The sequence below is a fragment of the Trachemys scripta genome, chromosome 6 (genome assembly GCF_013100865.1).
Source record: "Trachemys scripta elegans isolate TJP31775 chromosome 6, CAS_Tse_1.0, whole genome shotgun sequence".
NCBI classification, from domain to species: Eukaryota; Metazoa; Chordata; order Testudines; family Emydidae; genus Trachemys; species Trachemys scripta.
In genome coordinates this window covers 64,066,059-64,092,034 of record NC_048303.1, presented here as the reverse complement: position 1 = coordinate 64,092,034, position 25,976 = coordinate 64,066,059, and the positions used below count along the sequence as shown (strand labels likewise).

The following is a 25,976-nucleotide window of genomic DNA, read 5'->3' as shown; positions in this document are numbered from 1 at the left end:
CTCCTCATTGGGTTCCTCTTCCCAGATCTCTTTGGTGATATCTAGTATGCCACGGGGGTGATGCCAGTATAATAACTCGAAGTGGGAAAACCCAGTTGAGGCGTGTGGTACCTCCTGGATAGCGAACATAAGGTAGAGTAGTAGGGGTCCCAATCCTTCCCATCCCGACTTACCACCTTCCTTATCATAGCCTTGAGGGTTCGGTTAAACCTTTCTACCAACCCATCAGTCTGCGGATGGTAGACCGAAGTTCTCAGGGTATGTATATGGAGCAGCGTACAGAGGTCCTTCATTAGCGTCGACATAAATGGGGTTCCTTGGTTGGTTAATATCTCCTTCGGTAGCACCATTTGGGCAAAGATCCCCACCAGCTCTTTGGCTATAGTTTTAGAGGCAGTGTTCCGCAGGGGGACGGCTTCTGGGTAGCAAGTAGCATAATCCAAAACAACAAGTATATATTGGTGGCCCCGAGCCATCTTCTCCAGGGGTCCCACTAGGTCCATGGCTATGCGCTCGAAGGGGACCTATATGATGGGAAAGAGGTACTAAAGGTGCCCTCAAGTGGGGACGGGGACTGTGCAGCTGACACTCCAGGCAGGAGGCACAGTACCTCCGCACTTCTTCATGTACTCCGGGCCAGAAGAACTGTTGTAGGACTCGTGCCAGAGTCTTCTCTACCCCCAAATGCCCCCCAAAAAGATGATTATGAGCAAGACTTAATACAGCATTCTGGTGTTTTTGAGGTACTAGGATCTGCTGTACCTTCTGCCCCTGTACTGGTGCAACCCGGTATAAGAGATCCTTCTTCATTATGAAGTAGGGTCTTGGTCCCTGGGTTTTCCCTTCCATGGGGATCCCATCTATTTCAGTCACCTCCTTCCTAATGTTGTCATACCTTGGGTTTTCTGCCTGGTCCCGTCCAAAATTTCCTCTCCCGGGGCTAATCTGCCCAAGATCTAGGGGCCCAGTCTCTGTTGCCTCTACTGGTTCAGAAGCATTAGGGTGGGGGTCAGACTCAGGTGCTTCTCCCTCCTGCGTGGCCTCCTTTTCAGCTGCATGGGTCCGCCTACCTACAAGAGCGACCTCTAGCTTTGGGTCAGTATTAGGGTTCCCAAGGCCTTAGCTGCCCTTCTTTCCCTTTTTGTCTTTCAACCCTGTCTGGGAGTGGAGAACAAATCTGGGGATATTTCAGAGAAGATTGGGGGTTGACAGTCTGCTGTGGATGCCTCATCAATTTTAGGTTCCCCATCTTTCTCCAATCCCCATTTTTCTCCAATCCCCCTACTGGGAGTAAGTTTCCAAACCCTGGGAAGTCCCTCCCTATGAGCACCGGGTATGGGAGTTTAGGGACTACACCTGCTGCTACCTCAGTAGTGTTCCCTTGGATCTCGATTTTTACTGGGATGGTGGGGTAGTAACTAACTGTCCCATGGACACATGTTATCCCCATACGTTTAGCCTGCAGCAGCTGACTATGCTTCACGAGCTTCCCTGAGATAATCATGATAGTACTCCCTGAATCAACCAGTGCCGTGGTCCCTACCCCATTTAGTTTCACTGGTCTGGTATACATATGTGGGGTTAGTGAGACCCCCACAAATAATAAATAAACCCTCTCCATTTTTTTTAAATCACCCTCCTTCCACCGCGCTGTGCACCCCAAGATCCCATCTCTGACACCAGTGTGACAAAGTTCCTCCTCTATCTTGGTGGGTCCTGTGCTTATTGGCAGATTTTCTTGCCTCAGAGATTCACCATGTGGGTTAGGGAACAGCCCAGAGACCTTCCCATCTAGAAGAACCCACAGTCCAGGTCAATTGGGAGTTTTGGGGGGAACCCGGGCCCGCCCTCTACTCCGGGTTCCAGCCCAGGGCCCTGTGGACTGCAGTTGTCTATAGTGCCTCTTGTAGTGCCTACAACTCCCTGCGCTACTTCCCCATGGTCTCCTCCAAACACCTTCCTTATTCTCATCACAGGACCTTCCTCCTGGTGTCTGATAACACTTGTGCTCCTCAGTCCTCCAGCAGCACACCCTCTGACTCTCAGCTCCTTGCGCCTCTTGCTCCCAGCTCCTCACATTCGCACCACAAACTGAAGTGAGCTCCTTTTTAAAACCCAGGTGCCCTGATTAGCCTCCTTTAATTGATTCTAGAAGCTTCTTCTTAATTGGCTCCAGGTGTCCTAATTAGCCTGCCTGCCTTAACTGGTTCTAGCAGGTTCCTGATTACTCTAGTGCAGCCCCTGCTCTGGTCACTTGGAACAGAAAACTACTCATCCAGTGACCAGTATATTTGCCCTCTACCAGACTCCTGTACCCCACACACTCGCACCACAAACTGAAGTGAATTGCGCAAAGTCAAACAAGCCAGTTTTCCTGAGTCCCATTGCAGCGCCTTTAACCACAAGATCATCCTTCTCCCTCTCTCCGTCAAATAGCTGTACACCTTGAGCTATCCGGGCTCCTAAATCCTCATTAGTAATCATTTAGACAAACTACACCTATTTATTTATCTTCATCTTTTTGATAAGTCAGCCCACTAGACAATCATTTTTATTGCTCTTCTCTGAATTCACACCAAATGTGTCAATCTCTTTCTGGTTGCCCACCCATCTTTAGTCAAATATTATAATGTTATGCTGTTCTGCCATTACTGCTTTCCAAAATTTTCCTAACCTTTTATACCTTTGTTTTGACTTATTTTTTCCTCAGTGTATTACTTTGCATTTAATGGGTTCATTCCCATTGAAATTCCAGTTGCTGTTTTTTGCATTGTCCATTTCATCACATTCATAATGCACTTTCCTTTTTTAACATTCACTTTTCAGACTTTGCACTTAAATAGCAGGATTATTCCATTACATTTCAGGAGTTAAAATTTGTAGTGGTTCAAGAGTGTTTTCTGTTTCACAATGTATATTTGAACTGTTTTTTCTAATTTGCTGAAGATTTATATTTGTTTAAATCATTGCACAGGATAATTTAACTGATGTAAGCTAATGTACAATGATGCTTTATTGTGAAGACAGGGTTACTTGCCTAATTAATTGTGCTGGCCAAAAACATGAAAATATAAAAATGCATTCTTATTATTATAGGTAAATTAACATGTACCCATATCAAATCTGTGATAAATGTTTAAAGGGTCTGCTTTTAGTTCATTAAAGGGAATTACACTGATATTTTGATTGCAAAAAGAACAAAGATTTTCTCTTTAAAAACTGCAGAATTAATTGAACTGATGTACAGTAGGTACTGTGTTTTAAAAAAAATCTATAGAAGCAAAATCCTGTTTGCTGTATTTATTATGGGTTTCTGAAATAAGCAATGTTTTTTTTATTGCTGGATCTGGCACATGTCTGAATATATGGTGTACAAGCTTTTCCTTTAAAAAGCAGCTGAATCATGCTTTCTGCTGACTCTTATTGAGAGCTGTGAAGGAGTGTGAGATTCCTCATGTTCCACTTCAGGATATAAACAGTGTAACTGCCCACAGTAAAGTTACCACAGAGCTCTTTCTAAGCAAGCACATTTATTCTTAAGATAAAAGCATTACATAGAAAACATATTTAAAACAATTAAAGAGTCTACATTCATGCTAATAAGTTTGCCAGAAATCACCCCAACTCCTAACAAGGTCTCTGGCATGTGAACAGTGGTTCAAACCCCACCAAGAGGTTTTTCTATGGTCACAAGTTCACAGCAGCTGTTAGCTCAGAAGAAGCACATTCCTGAAAAGTTTGGTCCCCCCTTTATAAAACCTGGGTCTTTGATCTGGCATAAGTAATTCATAGACTGAGAGTTTCTCCTTAGGGCATAGCTTCAAAAGTCTGGGTTTTTGCATAACTGGAGGATTTACATTTGCATACACTTCTCCCTAGGGATTTCCTGTGAAACCCACTTAACTTTAAAAGTTCACATTGTTTCAAATAGTCCTTTGAAGCTCATAACACTTCCCAGTTTTTACATTAGTCAGGACTTCTCTCTAGAGATGTTACTTACAATTCCACAATAATACAAAGAATCATTGAAATGTAGGGCTGGAACGAACTTCAAGAAGTCATAAATATTGACATTTTTGTTACAATGAATCATAGAGTTTAAGGCAACAAGGGACTACTAGATCATCTGATCTGACCTCCTGTATAGCACAGGCCACCAACACCACCCAGTGCCCACACACTAAACCCAAAACTGAAATGAGAGCAAAGTGATGTGGCAAAATTTTCGAATGTTACAAAATTATTCAGGATAGTTATGTCCAAAGCTAACTGTGAAGAGTTGCAAAGGGATCTCACTAAACTGGGTTAATGGGCAACAAAATGGCAGATTAAATTCAATGCTGATAAATGCACATATATATATATAAAATATACATTGGAAAACATGTTTCCAACAACATTCAAAATGGGGTCCAAATTAGCTGTTACCACTGAAGAATGAGATCTTGGGGTCATTGTGGATAGTTCTCTGAAAACATCCACTCAACTATTAGGAATTTTTAGGAAAAGGATAGATAATAAAACAGAAAATATCATAATGCCGCTATATAAATCCATGGTATGCCCACATCTTGAATACTGTGTGCAGTTCTGGTCACCCCATCTCAAAAAAGATATATTAGAATTGGGAAAAGTACAGAGAAAAACAATAGAAATTATTAGGGATATGGAACAGCTTCCGTAAAAGGAGAGAATAAAAAGAATGGGACTGTTCAGCTTTAGAAAATAAATGATTACGGGGAATCATACGGGGGGAATATGAGAGGTCTATAAAATCATGAATGATGTGGAGAAAGTGAATTAGGAAATGTAACTCACCTCTTCACATAACACAGGAATCAGGGGTCACCCAATGAAATTAATAGGCACAGTCAACATGAAGAATTTGTTTCCATGGGATGTTGTGAAGGCCAAAAGTATAACTGGGTTCAAAAAAGAATTAGATAACTTCATGGAGGATATGTCCATCAATGACTATTAACCAAGATGGTCAGGGATACAGGCCCATGCTCCAAGTGTCCCTAACTGCCAGAAGTTGGCACTGGACAACGGGATGGATAACTAGAAACTGGCCTGTTCTGTTCCTTCCCTCTAAAGCAACTGGCACTGGCCACTGTCAAAAAACAGGATAATGGACTAGATGGACCATTGGTCTGACCCAGTATGCCCATTCATAAATGAGAGCCACAGGAAACTAGGCTATTATGTGCCACAGGCATAGAATAGGAGGGACTGAGGTGCACCAATGTTTAGCCCTCTGCAGAGGTGGGAAAATGATTAAATGAGAGAATAATAACGCTGGCAAGTGACCCCTGCACCTGCATGCTGCAAAGAAAGATTAAACCCCCCCAACATCACTGCCAGTCTGACCTGGGGGGAAAATTCCTTTCCAACCCCACATATAGCTATTAGTTAGACCCTGAGCATGTGAACAAGAACTAGGTAGCCAAGCACCTGAGAGAGAGAGAATGTTCGGTGCCATCTCAGAGCGTAAGCCCACCCCACCTAGTGTCCCATCTCTAACCATAGTCACCACTTATGCTTCAGAAGAAGGAGATAAAAATAACATCTCAAAATAGACTGGGTGGGGGAAATCCCTTCCTGACCCCTGCCATTGGCTGGGTGAAACTCTGGAGCATAAGCTTTAGGACAGGGGTCTCAAACTCAATTTACCTTAGGGTCAGTGCCAGTCCTCAAAACCTCCCAGTGGGCCAATAATGTCACTGAAGATGGTGTTCAGAAAAGAAAACTTTTATATTGTATTTTTTATTTTGAAATAAAATGACTTGTTTATTTTTATTGTGGAAACAAGTGACGCTGCCTCCATGGCCGACTCTGCCTGGTGACTAGTGGTGATATCGCTGTCCCTCTCCCCCAGCCAATGGGAGCTGCAGGGGGCAGTGCCTGCAGAAGACATTGCCGGCAGTGTGTCTGCATGCGTGTCTCCTCCGTGGGCTGCAGTGCGGAGGTTCTCGGGCCGCAGAGGGCCAGTGGGCCGGGACTTTGGGGTCCCTGCTTTAGGAACATAAGACATAAATTAGAAGTGAGTTTCAGAGCTGTTGAGCCATGCCCCCCACCATCACAAGCAACTCCATTATACAGTTGCACACATAAATTTACCCAGCTCTCTTAAAACTTAAGTTTTTTGCCCCCCACAACTCCTATTGGAAGGCTGTTCCAGGACATCACTTCTCTGATGGTTAGAAACCGTTTTCTAATTTCCATCCTGAATTTGTTCATGACCAGTTCATACCCATTTGTTCTTGTGCCAACATTGTCCTTTATCTTAAATATCTTGTCACCCTCCTTGGTACTCTCCTCTCCCCATGTATTTATGTGAGCAATCGTATCCTCTCTCATCCTTCTTTTTTCAAGAATAAACAAGGCAAGCTCTTCAAGTCTCCTTTCATAAGACAGGTCCTCCATTCCTCTGATCATCCTAGAAGCTCTTCTCTGCCCCTGTTCCAGTTTAAATTAATCTTTCTTAAATGTGGGTGACCAGAATTGTACACGGTATTTCTAATGACATCTTACAATGCCTAAGATACTTGAACTTAATTTGATAAAGTTTAATTTAATTCCATAATGTTCCACTTAATTCAGTGATGTTTGTATATCCAGCATATATCAGGAAATTGCCATATCTGTCATATCTGCTTGACTCCACAGCTGATTTTTAAAAAGATTCTGTTAATTCATAGTGCTGGTATAGTTGATTGTGTGATCAACTACTTGTATTACATTGCAATTATATGCGATGGTGATCTTATTTCACACGTACATGGAACCTTTAATACAAGAATCTCAAAACACTTGGAATGAATTAATTAGTCCTCACAATACCTCTGTGAGGCAGTGTACCTACGTTACTAATAGGTAATCTGAGGGATTTGATCAAAGTTGCATGCAGTTGTACAGTAGTGGCAAAGATAGCAATAGAAACAGTCTTGATTCTCAACCACTAGGTCACACTCACCCCTAAAAAGTCAGGTTTTATCTCTGCCTGATGTTTTAATGCTACTATTTACCCAGGGATTCTTGTATACAAAGTGTTTTACACAAGTGATTCTTTTGCCACAAATTTATTTTTAGTGGGGAAAGCCAGGGAAATTCCTTTCTCCAAATTAAATGTTCTCTAGCTCAAAATTCAACAACTTCCATACCAGATGATGTATCTTTCCTTTTGTCTAATGAATTCTTATTTAGTTTACATCATTACTTGGTAAATATATTACAGTATGCTATTTATTTTGGTCTATAGTTTCAAGAACTTTACATGCATTCCTTCCCCTGTCTGTCTGTCTGTCTATCTATCTATCTATCTATCTATCTATCTATCTATCTATCTATCTATCTATAACACTAATTCTGAGTTTATAGTACTTTGCTAAGTACCTTCACCCCACCCAGTCCTGTATAATGTGACATATTGTAAATGGGATTTATAATGCATGGTAATAATTGTTAATTACATCACTGCCCTTGTCTTTTCAAAGTACACTACTGTAGCTCTTGAGAATCCTTAACAGCAGTTATCAACAACCTTTATATGTCTTTGACCCTTAATTGAGTGCTTTTAAAGATTTGTGACCACTTCTATTTTCCTTGATCTTGTTGGGGAGAGATGCCTACAGAGAATTATTTAAATGATTGAAGTTTGGCTGTTTCATACAAATCATTGAGATCATAGGTGGATCATTTTATGTGAGGTATAAACAAAATTTAAAACAGAGTGATAACTTAACCAGACAGTATATTCCTTTTCTTTGATCTTTTTTTGTCCTGTATTTAATTATGATAAGAAAAAAACGGGCTTTTTAAGTTCTGCAATCTTCACAAAACATCTTTCTTTTATTTATTTGGTGACTTCATTAGTTTGAGAATGTTTCAATAACAACTTTAACTCTATGGATTTATTCCAACAACAACAGAGGTTTGTGACCTTTACCTACCTGCCTTGTATGTTCTTTAAAAGATGTGTAGATATAAATTCTTTTTATTGCTTAGGAAAGAGTAAGTTATTCTTGCTTTTTCCCCAACCCCTACCCTTACTAAGTAGAGGACATTTCCCAAATTGCACAAGGAATCAGTCTTCTAAGTGTGTAAAGATATGTCTTAATAATGCCTCCCATTATCTCAGACAAACATCAACATTGCTATACAGGTACAGTACCCTACGTAGCTTGAAAATATGTCATGGGCTGTCATCTTGTCAGCTGTCATAAATTAAGCAAAGTTAGTTTTGGTAAAAACTGTTGGTTTTGAATGAAAGATCATAAATGCCAAACTAGTGTAACTGGATGTTTCTGAGAATTGGTAAGGGGATACAGAATCTTTCATCACTAGTCTTTCACCACTGTTCAGATATAACCTATATGAGTAGCTCTCAAAAATCATGATCATTTCATGACTATTGGTGACCTAAGTAAAATGAGTTCATAGTTTCCTTACAATTGCCCACAAGTGTCTCAAGTAATGCCATTCTCAGTAAGGAGGACAGAAGTTATTGGACATGGAGACTGAAGTTCTATCTCAGAGTTTAAGACTAAGGATAAGATCTATCTTTGCTGTAGATCTTATATGGATAAACAGAAGGCTTAAGTCTCCTGGACTGGCAGTCCACAAGCACCAAAATTATTTAAAATTTAAGAAACAACCCCCAGTGTAGGTGCTGGTAGTTATTGGACACGGAGACTGAAGTTCTATCTCACAGTTTAAGGCTGAGGCACAGTTAATAGAGCAGTGAGTCTAAGTCACACTGCCATTGCCTTTGCTGTAGATCTTATATGGATAAACAGAAGGCTTAAGTCTCCCGGACTGGCAGTCCACAAGCACTAAAATTATTTAAAATTTAAGAAACAACCCCCAGTGTAGGTGCTGCAGTCATGGTGATTATTTGGTAGGGAAGCTGTGGTGATAAAAGTATCTTCTTTTGGATAAAATTAAAAAGAAAAAAACCACTACATAGACCCCTGAACACATATGACACTTTTAACTAGGAGTTATGTAGGAGTGTCAGCAGTGGTATCTCAGCAAATTGGCATGCTAGCCATTTAAATTGCAAATTACCTGTTTCGCTATATTTGATGCTGTAAGTTAATCACCATTTTCCAGACCTAAATTATTATTAGGTGCTGCTGATACTATTTAAACTTGTGTTGCATTTCAGCTTGTGGTCTCTTGTTCAGCAGGTGTATGTGAAATGCTATTAGGACTCAGATCTTCTAGGTAAAAAGTGCTACTTAAATATATAGAATTATTATTCATCAGTATGTGGAAGTTGATGTACTATAAACCATTCCAAACACCATGCTCGTATGCCTCATCCATGTGTTAAACTCTATGTAGATTAAGAAAGAGATTAAGAAAGAGGGAGATTAAGAAAGAGGGAGAGAAATCTAGCCAAATTGTCTGTCTTATGGGTGCGAAGCCATGTTGGTCCCAGGATACTAGAGAGACAAGGTAGGTGAGGAAGTATCTTTTATTGGACCAACTTCTGTTAGTGAGACAGACACGACTATGAGCTTATACAGAGCTCTTCTTCATGTCTGGGAAACATACTGAGTGTCACAGCTAAATACAAGGTGGAACACATAGTTTAGCGTAAGTAGTTAACATTCAAGGGGAAATGCCCATTAACACCCCTGCAGTCATAGGGAGGAAAGAAAGGTGGGTTGGGGAAGGCAGCTTGGGGGGCAGGCATTGTTAGTCGATAATAAATTGTTGTAATAAGCTGTAAATCCAGTTTGTCTATTCAGTCCATGATTTGTCGTGTCTTGCAAAGTTATGAATTGAAGCTCCCAGGCTTTTCTTTTGAAAGTGTTTTGCATGTTTCCTTTGAGGATGACGACTGAGGGGTCAGATATGAAATGATCACTTTGTGAAAGGTGTTCATCTACAGGTGATATGGTGTTTTTGTCTTTTATCATTTTTCTGTGTGAGTTCATTTGAGATCATAGTGATTGTCTGGTTTTACTCACATAGTTATTACTGGGGCATTGAGTGCACTGGATGAGGTACACCACGTATTGTGATAGTCATGTGTAGGACCCATGGATCATGAAAGGTGTGTTGTGGGGGGTTGATCACAGTGGCATAGCCAGGTTCTAAGAGCAGGGGGAGCAAACATTAAAAAGGCGCCCCCCTTAGCTCCTCCCCTGGCCACGCCCCCTTGGCTGGCCCCTCCAGCCGCGCCGCGTCCCCCCCCCCCGGCTGCTCCAGCCGTGCCGTGCCGCCCCCGTGGCCCCCCCATGGCTCCTCCGGCCATGGCGCGCCGCCCCCCACCCCCCCATGGCTCCTCCAGCCGTGCCTCCCCCCATGGCTCCTCCGGCCGCGTTGTGGGCTGCCATGCTGCGCCCCCCCCCCCCCCGCTCCTCTGGCCACTCCGCGCCCCCCCCCATGGCTCCTCCAGCTGTGCCACTCCCTCCCCATAGCTCTTCCGGCCGTGCCACCCCCCCTTGCCTGCAGGAGCCCAGCGCCAGCCCGGCAGGCCAAGCTTCAGAGCGGAGCGTGGGCCCCGCCCGCTGGCGCCATGGTAACTCCTAACTAAGGCGCTGCTTTTGGAAAATGTGCTGAGGGGAAGCGGCTGCTTCCTCTGCACCCTCCCAGCTATGCTACTGGTTGATCATCGTAGCAGTGGACCTATGTCCATAGGTTTTGCATCTCTTCTTCTTTCAGGGTCTGGTGCCTTTTTGAGTTGGTGTCTCCTGGTTTGTGGGGAGCTTGCTTCTGATGATGAGCTTGGAGAAGCCATCCTACGGCTATTCCTATGGTTTGGACAAAATGTTTGTTGCTGAATGTAAAATTCTTATGGGTGAGAATAAAATGGATGAGAAAAGAATGCCAACAGGAAGGGCAAAGTTGTCCAGTGCTCAAAAAAAATGTCCACAAAGACCTCCCACCCCAAATTAGTGATATAGACCACTGGCAAGAAAAGGACTGTTGAAGATTGTGATTACTAAGGTGAAACTGATAAAATGTAACCTGTTGCTTTCCAACAGCTAAAAGGAAATGTCTCAGTAGAGAATTTCCTCTGTCTCCCACCCTCCAGGAAAGTGGTGCACAACAAATCAAGATCTGAGAATAGTATAGCTATTGTGGGCCTTCATGCTGAGTACTAATGGGACAGTCCTTGGCTTGGTATGATATGAGGAAAGAGGACATATCTAAATTAGCCAGGACACAAACCGTTTAGCACTTTGCAGGTGAAAGCCAACAATAAAAATGGTAGCCAAAAATCATGTCAAGCACTCCCTTGTAGGAAATACCATGTAATAAACAGTCACATTCTGCCCTGATTGAAATTTCTAAACAGTTTGAATAGTTTAACCTTGATGAGATAAATATATCAATAAATTCTTTGCAGAACACAGATGATAACACAGACATTCTTGGCAGCCACTGCTATCTGAACAGCAGCTAAGAACAAGCAAAGCACCTATGTTGTAAATCCTGAGAAACAAATGTTAGGTATAGCCTTTATTTGTTTTCTCATGTAATTATGATGGCTGCAATCTTGGCAGACTGGGGATTAAACTGTGGACCTCCAGAGCTAAAATTCTAGAGCTCACTCACTTGGGCTATAACACATTCATCTCCTCTGAGGATTGGAGACAAAGCGGGACCTGTAACACACAACAGATGATTACATGATCTTTGTAATGCCTTCTGGTCACTTCACCCAGCACATAAGCATTACCTAACTCAAATCTAAGTTGAGTCTCATCAGTGTCCCAGTCCTGGTTAGGCACTGTTATGACTGAGGTAAATAGTACTGGATAGATTAGATGAAATGGAGCTGTAGAGCTTTGTGTCATCCATATTCTGAAGACACTGCAGCCCATACCTCCCTATTAGCCCTGCTAGCAGCCTCAGACACCAGCTAAACAGGAGAGGATGACAGAATTAAAACTGGTGAAACCAACAAGAGAGAATTCTCGGTGCAGATAAACAAGATCATCTAGGATCTTGCTAAGAAAGAAGAGAATGGAGCTACTCTCATCATTCTGTCAGCAAAACCACATGGTCATGTTAAAGATAGCAGATACATATAACAGAATCAGCACTGATGCCTGATCATTGTGCATAGCCAGAAAGAAATCATCTTGAGCCAGGATGTAATAATAATTTCCTTAATTGATGCTGGAATCTTGCTTTCCAACAGTAAAATATTGATGATTGATTCCAAAAATGCCCCAAAGACATGCCTTCATTAGACAAGACAGGCAAGTATCCAACTTGCATGTTGCAACCTGAATGTGCTCTGGGACCTCCAGAATCTCAGAGAGTAACAGCGACTGAAATTCCTCTTCAAAAACAGAAGTGGTGCTAACAAGAAGGGAAAATATTTGAAGAGCTTGTCAAGACTCAGACCTCACCAGTGACCAATGGCATTAGACCACAGATCATCAAGTTGGTGTGAAGCCTTAGGTTTTTGCTGGACTCATCACCACTCCAGGAGTAATAGACTCTACTGTAGTGAAGAATTTTTGATCGATGACTTACCAGGAAACTGCATCTTTTTTTCTCAGGAGAGGACCATCATCTTTCATGCTAAACTCATTCTATGATGCCAGAGGCTGAAAGTTACAGGTGTCAAAAGAAAACTGAAGTTGGTGCAGAATATGTAGCATATATAGCAGAACAGTGATAGACATTGCCTCTGCTTTGTGAACTCATTGGTTCTCCATTCATTTCAGAACAGAATTCAAAGATCTGGTCCTAACCTATAAAGCCCTGAATGAACTAGTAAAGATGAACCGAGAAAATTCCATTTGTTCTTGACTCTTACTTTTCATCATAATATGGTCCAGCTCTGATACCAATGTACTAAGCAACTTGTAAAAAACTGAAATATAAAGACTGATAGAAACATAAGCTGAGGAAGCTCTGCATTGTCACCAATAGACATGATGCTGCTATCATGGAGACAGATAGATCAGTATGAATCTGAGAGATCCTATCTGCAAAATAATTTGAACTTATAATTTAATAGAATGAGGTTACTTATGTATCCAAAATGAGTTCTGCTTTCCCTATCTTTGAGCAACAAGGTTGTCTACCTGTCCTGCAAATAATCAACTACCTAACTGTTTTGGGCTTCAAATTAAACAGCATAAACTAGTAATTTCATTAGGAGTTAGAGAGAGACTAATATTTTTCAAATATCCCAATCAATATTTCCTAGGTATAGCCTAGGTAAATAGTAACCACTAGCCTTGATAAATAGTAACCACTCTAAATTAGATTTTGAATAATATAAAGCAGCATGTTGAAGGTTAGGAGTATTGTTTGCTCCTACTGACTACCAGACATCAGTTGAGTTGTTTAACTGTCTGGGGAAAAAAGTAAGCACAAGAGAAAAAGAAAGAAACTCTCCCTTCCTAGTCCAGAAGAAAATATTTTGCTAGCATCACCTCTGAATTACGGACGTAATTTTATTTCCTATAAAGCAGAGACAGCGTCATCAGGCATTTTTCTCAAGTAATGTACTGCTGGTAGGAGTACTAGATAGGCAACCTTGTTGAAGGGAATTCTTAATTGATTCATTAATAGTTCCTGAAATCTTGCCTTTAAACGTTTTATAAGAGTCACAGCAGTCTGGCTCATTTCTAGATTTAAAGTGAGTGAAACATCTTACAACTGTGGTACACCTATCAAGATTTAAAGTAGTATTTCAATCCAAATCAAGAGCTTTAAGATTATACAGAAATTTCATATCAGTTTTAGGTGTGGGGTACTGAACTTCAGATAAGATTTGTATGCTGAAAATTTCCAATGTGTTTGTTAGTATTCTTTGATAGGATAACGAGTCTTGTGGATAAGGGAGAAGCTGTGGATGTGGTATACCTAGACTTTAGTAAGGCATTTGATGTCGCATGATATTCTTATCAATAAATCAGGCAAATACAACTTAGATGGGGCTACTGTAAGGTGGGTGCATAACTGGCTGGATAACCATACTCAGAGAGTTGTTATTAATGGTTCCCAATCCTGCTGGAAAGGCATAACAAATGGGGTTCCGCAGGGGTCTGTTTTGGGACCGGCTCTGTTCAATATCTTCATTAACGACTTAGATATTGGCATAGAAAGTACGCTTATTAAGTTAGCAGATGATACCAAACTGGGAGGGATTGCAACTGCTTTGGAGGACAGGGTCATAATTCAAAATGATCTGGACAAATTGGAGAAATGGTCTGAGGTAAACAGAATGAAGTTTAACAAAGACAAATGCAAAGTGCTCCACTTAGGAAGGAAAACTCAGTTTCACACATACAGAATGGGAAGAGACTGTCTGGGAAGGAGTACAGCAGAAAGGGGTCTAGGGGTTATAGTGGACCACAAGCTAAATGTGAGTCAACAGTGTGATGCTGTTGCAAAAAAAGCAAACATGATTCTGGGATGTATTAACAGGTGTGTTGTGAGCAAGACACGAGAAGTCATTCTTCCGCTCTACTCTGCGCTGGTTAGGCCTCAACTGGAGTATTGTGTCCAGTTCTGGGCACCGCATTTCAAGAAAGATGTGGAGAAATTGGAGAGGGTCCAGAGAAGAGCGACAAGAATGATTAAAGGTCTTGAGAACATGACCTATGAAGGAAGGCTGAAAGAATTGGGTTTGTTTAGTTTGGAAAAGAGAAGACTGAGAGGGGACATGATAGCAGTTTTCAGGTATCTAAAAGGGTGTCATAAGGAGGAGGGAGAAAACTTGTTCACTTTAGTCTCTAAGGATAGAACAAGAAGCAATGGGCTTAAACTGCAGCAAGGTAGGTTTAGGTTGGACATTAGGAAAAAGTTCCTAACTGTCAGGGTAGTTAAACACTGGAATAAATTGCCTAAGGAAGTTGTGGAATCTCCATCTCTGGAGATATTTAAGAGTAGGTTAGATAAATGTTTATCAGGGATGGCCTAGACAGTATTTGGTCCTGCCATGAGGGCAGGGGACTCGACTTGATGGCCTCTCAAGGTCCCTTCCAGCCCTAGAATCTATGACATAAGAGTTTGGAGTGATCATTTTGCGAGAAGTGTTTGCCCAGGATGCTAAGGTGTTTTTGTCTTTTATTATGTTTTTGTGTGAGTTCATTTGAGAGAGTAGTGATTCCACTGTATTTAGTTATCTTGGTTCTTATTTTTACCTATAACCATTGTGTTTAAGCAGGAACTAGTAAGAGACAGTATCTCTCTCTAGATAGATAGATAGATAGATGGGATGGTATTCTGGTACTTAGATACAGGTCCTTGCTGAGGCCTGAGCTGTATGAACACTGAACATTTTGGTTAGTTTTCTTAAAATTTCCAAGTGTTAAGTGTTGGGTGAAGGTTTCTGTTCATTCCTATTTCATTAAAAAAATGCACCCCAATCTTCTAGAAGGATATGTATTTTAGAAAAGCATTTTCAAAAGGTTCATTTATAATGCAGTGCCCTTTATAGATAGCTTCCGCACATTAAACAAGACTATTTTACTTGCTGTAGAGAACAGCTGGTTTTGAGTATTCTGTTTACTAATATGCCAGAAATAAGATGACACAAAAGCATTTAACAAAAAAACAAAAACCCATCATTACTGAGTCTAAATTATTATTATTATATATGAAGGCCTCTTTAACTCTTGTGCCACAAGGAGTTCTGAAGTAAACTGTCATAATCCTTAAAATGCAGAGTAGTTGTAGCCATGCTGGTCCCAGGATATTAGAGACAAGGTGGATGGGTGATATCTTTTATTGACCCAACTTGTGTTGGTGAGAGAGACAAGCTTTCGAGCCACACAGAGCTCTTTCTTGAAAGCTGGTCTCTCTCACCAACAGATGTTGGTCCAATAAAAGATCTTACCTCACCCGGCTTGTCTCTCTAGTAATCTGTAACAGGCAGAAGGAAGTGGAACCAACCTTGCTAGATCAGGTACTGTGCCTGGCCAGAGTTTAAAGCTGCCTTTTCCTACTTTTATTAGGGGAGAGTTCTGTCTAGCATTCTCAGGAGTGAATCTCTTTTGCACCCGTAGGAGATGATGCACCAATGGTTAATAGATCCCTGAATCTTTCTCCATGTATGAGATCAAATAATTATACTTGGCACTTATAAAATGCCTTTCATCTAAAGATCTCAGAGCCCTTTTCAGCATGAATTATCCTCATGACACCTCTCTGTATAATTCCCATTTTACAAATTAAATCAAGCCACAGGGAGGTGAAGTGTTTTACCCAAATTCACAGTTGCTTGCAAAGCTAGAAATACAATCCAGATAGCCTGACTCCCAAGTCCCGGCTCTAATCCCTATTCAGTGCTCACCACTGAAATTTTTACAGTTTTGCCATTACAAATAGGTAATATTACCATCGTTTTCCTTATACTCTTGTGTGGGGAATGCCATAATGTGTGAATTATTTGGAAAGGCATCCATTTGAATCATAAATAAAATTGACCAAAGTGCAAGTAGTATGCAGGTTTCTCAAGAAAGCACTAAAGAGCACTTAGTCCTGACCTTAAGCAACATAAATCTAAGTTACTAAATCTTGTACTTAAAAGGAGATCTTGTTTAAATCAGTTATTAACAGGCATACAGAAAAAGTGGAGGGGATGGGGGGAAGGGGCTCTTTGAGCAAAATAACCTGGTTTCCCTTTTAAAATCCTTTAGAAGGCATAATAATTAATTATTGTATTTTTTTAAACATAGTCTGTGAATGCGGGTGGGGAAGTGCACCATCCTGGCAGCAGTTCCTTAGGGCCTGATTTCCATGTCGCTTACACCACTTACACGAGTACACTAGTGTACTCTTATTTACTTCTTGGTTTACATCAGTGTGAGAGGCGAATCAGGCCATTTGGCATTCATGGAGACATAATACCTTGATGAACGATGAAGGTGCAGCCAAGTGTGATGTCTACAGTGGCTGAGCTTTGCAGGTTGGTGTAGAATGAAGAGCCAGGCCATGCCCTGTCCCACTCTGGCCTCCTTGGTAATTCTAGCTCTGGTGACTCTAAGAGACTCTCCTGATGCTTGTACTTTGGAAATGCAAGAACTGAGATGTTGGCTGTCACTTACCCCGGATAGAAAGAGAGGCCCATAATGCACTCTTCCTCCCTTCCCTCTTCTGTATGCCCATGCAGGGCTAGCGCCAACCTAGCCTCATATTACATCCTTGTCATTTAACCTAATAATATACAATAGCACAACTAAAATGTTTAAAAAGGAAGGCAATATTTATTTGTTCAATATAAACAAAAGTCACTGCTGGCAAAAATTTTCCAACTCTATTGTAGTCAGTGGAATTGATTGCTCTTGTTTATTCAGTGGAGATATCGGCCATATGAATTTAAGATGTTACACTTGAAGTTCTTGCTATTAAAAAGATTGATGGCCTCTTTTCATGTCTCATCCACGTTTCAAAAGCTTATAGAAAATGGATAAAATGTAATATTTAATTGTCTTGCAATCTCTAGCATCCCTAGTTGTGGGCTTTTCTCTCAAGGTTTCTCTCAAGGTACATCCAAACAAGTCCTAAATTTTTATTATTTTTCACAGTTGCTGTTATTCTGTAAATCTGTTGTAACAGCACCTACTACTTCCAGTCAAGTTGGGAGCCTGGTGCATCAAAAGCTACCTCCAGTACTATTAATGTGTAGGCCTGCAAGGAGAATGACTGCACCACAACTAAAGGTGGGCAGCATTTGTGTGGGCTTACGCAAAGAAAGACAGCTCTGCTTTGTAGTTGGGGGAGTGAAGGGGGAGAGGAAGAAGGTCAGAAACTGCGGCAAAAGGTGCTCGGTGGTCAACTTTACAGCAATGACTCACCCCCCCCCCCCCAAGGAATGTGCATAAAGGCACGAAATCTAGTGGGGCAAGTCTCTATGTGAAAGCAGCGAGGAAGCCAGCACCCACCCTCCCTCCCCTAGGAGGCAGCAAGTGGAGGTGAATGGCAGGCTGGGTTTGTACCTGCTGTGGGCATTACGCTAATCGCCCCGTTTAAAGCGGGGCTGGGAAGGAATTGGCTTCGGTGGACTGTGTTTTTTTTGCCTTCCTCACAACGGGTGCGAGGATGGACCTTTTCTGGTGAATAGAAAAGGTGGTAGGCCATATGTCGCAACTTATTTTGTAATATTAGGCGGATGTTCAGTGCAGGTACTCCATAGGGAGGGCAGACAGTGACCAGATAAATGGCCTGGTAAAGGACTTAAAAGGAGGTACTGGATAAAGAAACAGAACAGGTGAGGGGGTTCGGGGACTCCCATGACCAGTACAGCAGGGAGCCAACACCTCCGCACCCCCCACCCCGTTCTCATAGCCCTGCGAGGCTGATGGATGGTAAGGTCCAAGCCATGGGGCAGCTGGGGGACCTGGATGGAAACAATGGGGGGCTGGTGGAAGCCCCGGAGAATTGATGTGAATAAGCATGGATTAAACAAAGGGGGGCTGGTGAAAGCCCCGGAGAATTGATGTGAATAAGCATGGATTTGCCTGCACTGTACACTTTATCTGCCGGGTAATCCCAGACATCTATATAATAAAGTTGCAGCCTGATTAAAACCCATAACAAGTCTCCTGTCCTTCTTGCGGTATACCCAGACAATGAGACAATTAGCTGACTCTCCCTTTCTTTTCTGTTTCTCAGTCCCCCAAAATAATACAAATCAATTGCTAGTGTTCCACGCAGTTAGGATAGCAAAAATTCTAAAGAAATTTAATTTTAAAAACTACTAGAAATTGGAAAATAATTGCACATTCTGATATTATTTTGAATCTCATCAAGCCATGTATTAATGTGTCTCTAATGGCATGATTTCTTTTCACACCTCTACGGTGGTTGAAACTCAGTCCTTTTAAGTGAGATCTCCTAACCAGTGTATGGCAGTTCCAATTAGCTGCTCTTGGGCCTGAAGTGCATCACAAACGGTAACAAGGTCTCTTAGGAACACTTTTGTTGCAAGTACTGTAGTCATATTTCCTCATTAGTTCCTTTAAATTGTCACTAATGCCATGTTCCAAGCTTTTGAGAAGTAGACCAAAAACAGAAAAACTAGGTATCTATGTAGAATAGACAATTATTTTTCATAATTCAAGACCCCTTTGAATGCCTTTGATAGTTTTGAAGCTTACATAGTTAAATTTATTAACCATAACCACTCACTTAAGTCGGAGGATTTAGTGATTTGTTACCTAGGAAAAGAGAAAAAATATTTTGTCATGGCAGATGGTTCGTTTTCTAAATTTGTGATTTTTTAAAGATTATTTTTAGTCTTTTAATTAAATTTTGCACAAACTATGAGCAAAATAAGAAAAACATAAAATGTTTAAACATGTTGTGTGTACTTTTATAGGGGTACCATCAAAACCAATAGGCCTCAATTTTTGGTTTGGTCTGCATGTGTCCAGATCATGCTGTTTTTCTGCTCCACTTGTCAGCGCAGTTCTTGGGAGGATGACAGGTTTTGGAGACTATTGCCCTGGCAGACGCTCTAAAGGAATGATTTTTTCAACATTTCATTACTCTTCCTGCTTGTGCCTGTAGAACTGAGAAGGGCTGAGCAAAGGAACAGCACAATATGCATGTGCACTGTTGCACACTGTCTCCAGGGTTTGTCAACAGTGGTCCTTCTAACCTAGGAAGCTGAGATTTTAACAATGTTGCAGTTGTTTTTTTGGCAAGTTGTCTTACTTTCCAGAAATATGAAGACATTTTTAACTGATAGGTGTAAGAGGCAGTTTTGATCCTGCCATCCTCAGAACACCACTGAACTTTGGGAGTTTGGAACTCCATTCATCATCACGTACTGAACAGATTCTGGGTGCCTACAAATTCATGACACGTTTCATATTGTAACACTTCATATTTATAATAGTTATGTTCTTCCTCTGCAAAATATTATTTGATTGGTTTTGTACTGTGAAATCATTTTGTGCTATTTGCCTTTTCCTGGGCTCTGTACATTTGCTTGTTCAGGATACCAACTTTATCAAATTTGATAAAAACTAACTGCATATCAGACTGTCAGAGAGTAGTTTTCATAAAACTTATGGTGGATGTGGAAAAGGCTTGGCAAGATGGCACAAGGTCTTTTCCTTTGGCATCTTCAGATTGAGTGAATGAATAATTACACCCCTCCCCCAAAACTCACGATTTATAGTTCACTCTTCATTGGAATTTTTCATGTGTTAGATGGTTCTAAAGAGTTCTCCTCCTTTAGAAAAGTCACAAATTAACTCAGAAGATTATATTTTTAGTGGGCTCAATTCCTGGGTATCTTGTTTACTATTCTGCAAGCTCTACTAATTGAATGTCTTTAGCCCTTTGATCAGGAACAATTCATTGTTGTGGTTATAAAATTGAGAGGTTAGGGGTGCTCAAAAGAATATGTACATGTCAAGTATATTTTCATAGTCTGGGAAAACCAAAAATTATTATTATCATTATTCTAAGACTCACTCCTATTTCCAACTTTCTTTCTGCAAAAATGTTTGCTTTCTGTAAGTAAATTGATATTAAATAATGAATTGTTCAAAATAATAATTTTTTAAAAATCTAACATTTTATGAAGATTGGTGCAAATCAGCCAGAGTATAAACTTAATGTCTTAAAAAGACAAATATGGCTACAATCTGGGGTAATTTTTTGATGGATTATAGCAAACAGACTAAATATGACTTGATCCTTGCTTTGTAGAAAAGGTTAATATCATTTGGTGCTTTTACCCTTTTTCTTTGATTTCATTTTTAACAATGATTAATAAAGGTAGAGGTAATGAATATACAACTACTTTCCCCTCTCCCTTTCATATTGTAAGGGACTTGTTCACAAAAGTAGCTGTAATATGTGTTCTTTCCCATTCAAGTTGATTAGTATGTGGGGGAGGCAATGTAAAGTGTTTTTGATATCCCTACAAATTAATTTACATGTGGGTGAGCTACAGAAGGGAACTAAAAGTGAAAAATAAATGGTGGAGCATAGCAGGCAGCTGAAGGCAAATATAAGCAGTTCTGTAGTATTGTTCTAGCTATATTAAAGATTGCATGCTCTCAAATAAATGTGTGATCAATTCATTTATATGGATACTCCAGGTGATTCAGTGTTTTCATAAAATAAAAAATGGGCACATGTTGACAATGGGTTTTATGTATTCAAATGTAGTTCAATCAGCCCAAAATTGTGAAAAATTCACTCAGATTGTAGAAAGTTGAACCGTGTTTTCAATTTAAATTCTGTGTAGTTGCTCAGAAAACCTTAGAGGATTCCACAAGCCATGCAATGGGGGTTCAACTCTCACAATTAGAATAGCACAATTGGGGAAAATTAAGGAATAGGCAATATATATATGCAAGTCTCTTGGGTCCTAGTTAGTGAACTCATGTGATTATGTTAAAATTGAAGCTTTCATTAAAAATAATGCAATCTTGTATTTATGCTTGTGGAGGAAAGATTGAAAATATAAACTGAGTGTAAATCAATGTAATGCATCTGCCTGAGTCTTCAGTCAACTTGAAAAACAGTTCTGATAAACATAAATTGCCTCCAGAATTGGGTGCTCCTGACATTGCCCTTCCAAGAGTGGAGGGGGGCACTGACAACCATCACAGCCCAGGATTTTATGGGGAAGGGGACCTTCACTACCATTACCCAATCATGGCTCTGCTGGTATTGATGTTGGCATCAATACCCATACAGATTCTTAGATGAATGGGGGCTGAGACTTCCCTCCTCTGCAATAGACCACAACCTGCCTAAAATCAGGAAGTGGTGGGGAAGTCTAGCCTACCCAAAGAGGACTAGTGGTGGGAACCCCAGAAACCTCTCCTAATGCCATTCCTAAGAGATGTGGGGCCACGACATGGGTAGGGGAAAGCCATTTAGGGCAATGGATTGCCTTCACCTGGCCCTGAACACGGTGTGTTTGCAATGTTTCATAATTGACAACAAAATGAAAAACTAGGTTGTTTCTTTGGTTTGACTCTCTTCAGGTAGTTAATGTTCAAGGTTAATTTATAATGCTATGTGCTTGCTCAGTTAATCTTCTCTTGGTAAACACTGACATAATTATAAAAAATTCTAAACCTTATGGAGTACGTCTCATTAGACACAATAATATAAATATTTTTCCAAGATTAGAAGTTGGCCCAAAGTGTAGTGTATGTAAAACATTTTCAAATTAGGATTGGAACTTCAGTTCTCTGCCTCATGACTTACCCCATAAATATTAATAGACAACATATCAAAATGTTCTTGTTAATTAAAAGGGCTGTTCGGCTTTTAATGATATCTAATTTGCAGATGTATGGTAGACTGCAAGTAGTTCTTATTAAAATTTATCTAGTCTCATTTTGTAGGAGGATAATTTTCTTTTTATTCAGAGTATGGATGTGTGCAGTAAAACACTATTATCATGGAATACAATACAAAGTTTTACATTTATTTGTCTTAAAAATCAATCACTTTGTGCCACCTCACAAAGGCAACAAATTCCTCTCCCAAAATGAGGTCCTCCAAAAATGTAAATGCATTTCATAAACCTTATAGAATAAGAGGGTTTAACTGTCTATATAGTTTCTGATTTCTATAAAAGTAACCCAATGAACCTGCATGGTTCAAAGTATCGATAATGTGAAAAGAGTTGGTCTCAGTCCAGTTCCCAGAGCAAAAATCACCACCACAGTTGATGCTAATAGGCACCCTTGTTGGCAGTCTCAGTAGAGAAGACAAGAACTGGAATGGACATGGAGACTGATTTATCCTCTCTCCCCTAGAATTTTTACTTAAAGTCAAGGTTGAGATGCCATGGTAAGAAAGTTTTCAGTCTTTCTACCTTTGCTTTTTCTGTTCTCTGGCTGAAAAGAGGACTTCGCTCTCCAGTACTGCCACTCTAACAACTTTCCACATACTATGTTCACCCAATTTTAGAAAGGAAAATTGAAAAATTATTAAAAATGTGACCTGATGGACGATGTAAATATGGTGAAGGAAATCAAGGTCAAAGCAACCTCCACAGACAGTTTGAAAAAAAAAAAAGTAGATTTTGGTTCAGGATTTGAGAAGAGGGAAGGGGACAGATAACACTGAAAGTATGTGATGCTGTTATCACTGTAAATTCTAACAGCTGGTCTGATTTAAGAAATCAAATTGTCAGCATCAACAATAAAATCAGGTTGGGGAATATTCTGCTGCTCCCGCTGCTGCTGTGTGGAGTGTGTTCCTGAGGGTATAAATGTATTTTCCCCAAAAGATTATGAAGAATTCAAGAATACATATTATCACTTTAAAGTTAGCAAATATTTTTATCCTGAGTAATGCAGCTGGATTGACTTGGGAGCTGTAGCAGTCTATTGGGTCAATGACCTGCAAATTAAAGAGGACCCATTCTTGCTCTAAAGGAATCGTTACAATCTATCTTGCTAAAAATTCTCTTTTAAAAATATGTCTATGTAGAAAGTTACCCACTCAACAGGCTATCACAGCTAGTCTAATGAGCAATGAATACATTTTAAAATTAGCAGGACAAAAATACATTTTATGGTACTCCATTACATGATCGATACTGTGTAAATAATACAGTTGTAAACATAACATATATAGAGATGTTAATCCAGATTTAGTTATTATTAAATTATAAAGGATAAACATATATTTTACAACATATTTAGTTCTTGCTTTCCTTTTTTTTGTACTTACAAGTTAAACATTGAGAGAAGTCACAGATAAAGAACTGTTTAATTATATAGTTGTGACAAACCAAACAGAAATGTAGAAATTCAAACCCCATTCTCATAAATTAGACCTTCTGTAGCAACATATTGGAACACAAATGGTACATGCTATTTCATGACCTGATGAATCCTGATCTCTGCAATAATCACTGTAGAAAACTGAAATTTCAGCCCGACATTTATAATGGCTGGTACGTTCTATGTCACTATTGTAATGTAGCTTACACTTTTTGTCTGCAAAATCTCTCAAAGCTTCAACATTGCAGGAAGCAGAACTTGTATCTGATAGTTGCATTGAATTTTACAACAGAAATCAAAACATTTCTGTAACAATTTCTTTTTTTTTTCCAAATAACCTCTATGTGATATTGTATATTGAAATTGCATTAATGTATATTTTGATACCGGTTGTCACAGTCCCACCAGGCTGTTGAGTTTGGGTCCACACAAGTCAGACCATGTGTACTTTTAAGCTTACCTTGGTCTGTCTCTTTCTTTGGCCTCTCTGTCACAATTCCTGGGCAAGATTCTGTTATCCCTTCACAGAAGTGGGACCTCGTGGTCCAGTTTCCTTAGGCCCCCAGGATAGTGTTGACCTCTCTGCCACAAAACACCCCAGTTCCTTAAGTGCACTCTTTCCCAAAGCTTCAACCCTATAGGCACTCAGGTTTACCATTTACTTCTCCAGGGACATATGATAGTTGAAGCACATGCCAAAATTCCAAAACCAGTTGCCCTTGAATTAGACAACACAAGAAATATACAGATCCAGTCAAAACAGTAACACCTAGACACATATCCCTGCCTCAGTTTCCTCACCACCCTCAAGCATTCTTTTGGCTTATGTTAGAGTCCTCTATGGTGTCCAGGATCCTTCCTTTCTCCCTTCCCTGCACATGGTTTCTCCTCCAAAATATGGAGCGTTCTCTCACTCCTGTATCCAGCTTTCTGCTTCTGGTCTCATCTCCCTCTTTTCAAAATGGCCTGTAAGTTAACCCCTTTTATAACTTACAGTCCCCTTGTCAACCCTCTGATCAGGTGATCAAAGGTCCCTATATAGTGATCCCTTGCTTTGTTACTGGTAGACGGGTTCTTCTGTGCAGCCAACTCGTTGTCCAACCGTGCTTCCATGTAAACAGAAGACCATAAGGGTTTAATAATTCTCCATTGTTAGCACTGTACCACTATCTCTTGGAATTTCAATTCAACATAGAGGTAAAAAGACAACAGAGAAGGCAGACAAGCCCTATGTTCAAAATGGAGTTTGTAGTTTGACAAAAATATATACAGAGAGCACATTATCTCAAACTGGAATCAATAAATTGTACATGAACACATTCCCCAAATTGTCATACTAGTGATATAAAAATATTCAACATAACTTAATGTTTTGCCTGTCCAGAGCTTTTTGGGACATGGGAATCTTAGTAGTCAAAAATGTGTCTAATTGAAGTCATACATTTTTTAGCATTTGAGTTTAAAAGGTGTGGCTATAATAAATTCTATTGAAAGAGTTCTAGGGAAGATCACAAAAAGAAGAAAGTTTTGTATAATGCGTTCGGAATTACCTTGTGGTGTAGCCGTTGTGGATGAGTCCTAATTGATTTAATATGAAATGAATTCTTGCAACTGTGAATCTTATTTTGTATGTATTCCAGATGTGTGGAGGTCATTGCTAAAGAAGGACAGAACCTGAAAGAGCTGTATTTGGTATCCTGTAAGATTACCGACTATGGTATGTAAAATGGCTATTGTTTTTTACCCTTTGTGAAGACTCCTTTGTGAAGACTGATCTGTTGAAACTTTACATGGAAACATAAAAAGTGAAATTTACCTTGTGATACTTGTAAAAATGTTGCTGTGACACTAGACAGAGAAGATTTAGAACGAAGAAGCTAGAGGACAGGCACTCTGTTAGATTTCAGAGAGCTGCAGATTTATCCTTCATATAGAATTGACTGAAAAATGTTGATTGATCTCTGTGATGAGAGTTTGAGTATTGATCGATAAACACTCAGATTTGAATTAATTTGTCTCCTGCTCTTCCTTCTTTCTTCACCCTTAGTTTAAATGGAGATTTGCAGGATCTAGTAGTTATCTAGTCTTTTTAATGAACTCAGACTGATTCTTCCTTTCAAATCTTGCACTGTTCTGGGATCTGAGAGTTGAAATCAGAGATTAATTTTGGCCCAGAAGAGAGGCAGGGCCATGCAATGCTAAATCACATCCACTGCACACCTAGCATGAGAACAGTGGCTTGGTGCAGGGGAAACAGTGACCCTGGATTTTGGG

At 40.2% G+C, this 25,976-nt stretch overlaps 1 protein-coding gene across 1 annotated transcript in view; it reads left to right on the top strand.

Moving 5' to 3' along the window:
• Window positions 1–25,976, top strand: part of FBXL17 (F-box and leucine rich repeat protein 17) — a 464,573-nt gene that overhangs the window by 303,022 nt on the left and 135,575 nt on the right. The window contains exon 7 of the mRNA XM_034773285.1: window positions 25,343–25,419. Coding sequence (XP_034629176.1) covers window positions 25,343–25,419 — 77 coding nt within the window. The remainder of the gene's footprint in view (window positions 1–25,342; window positions 25,420–25,976) is intronic.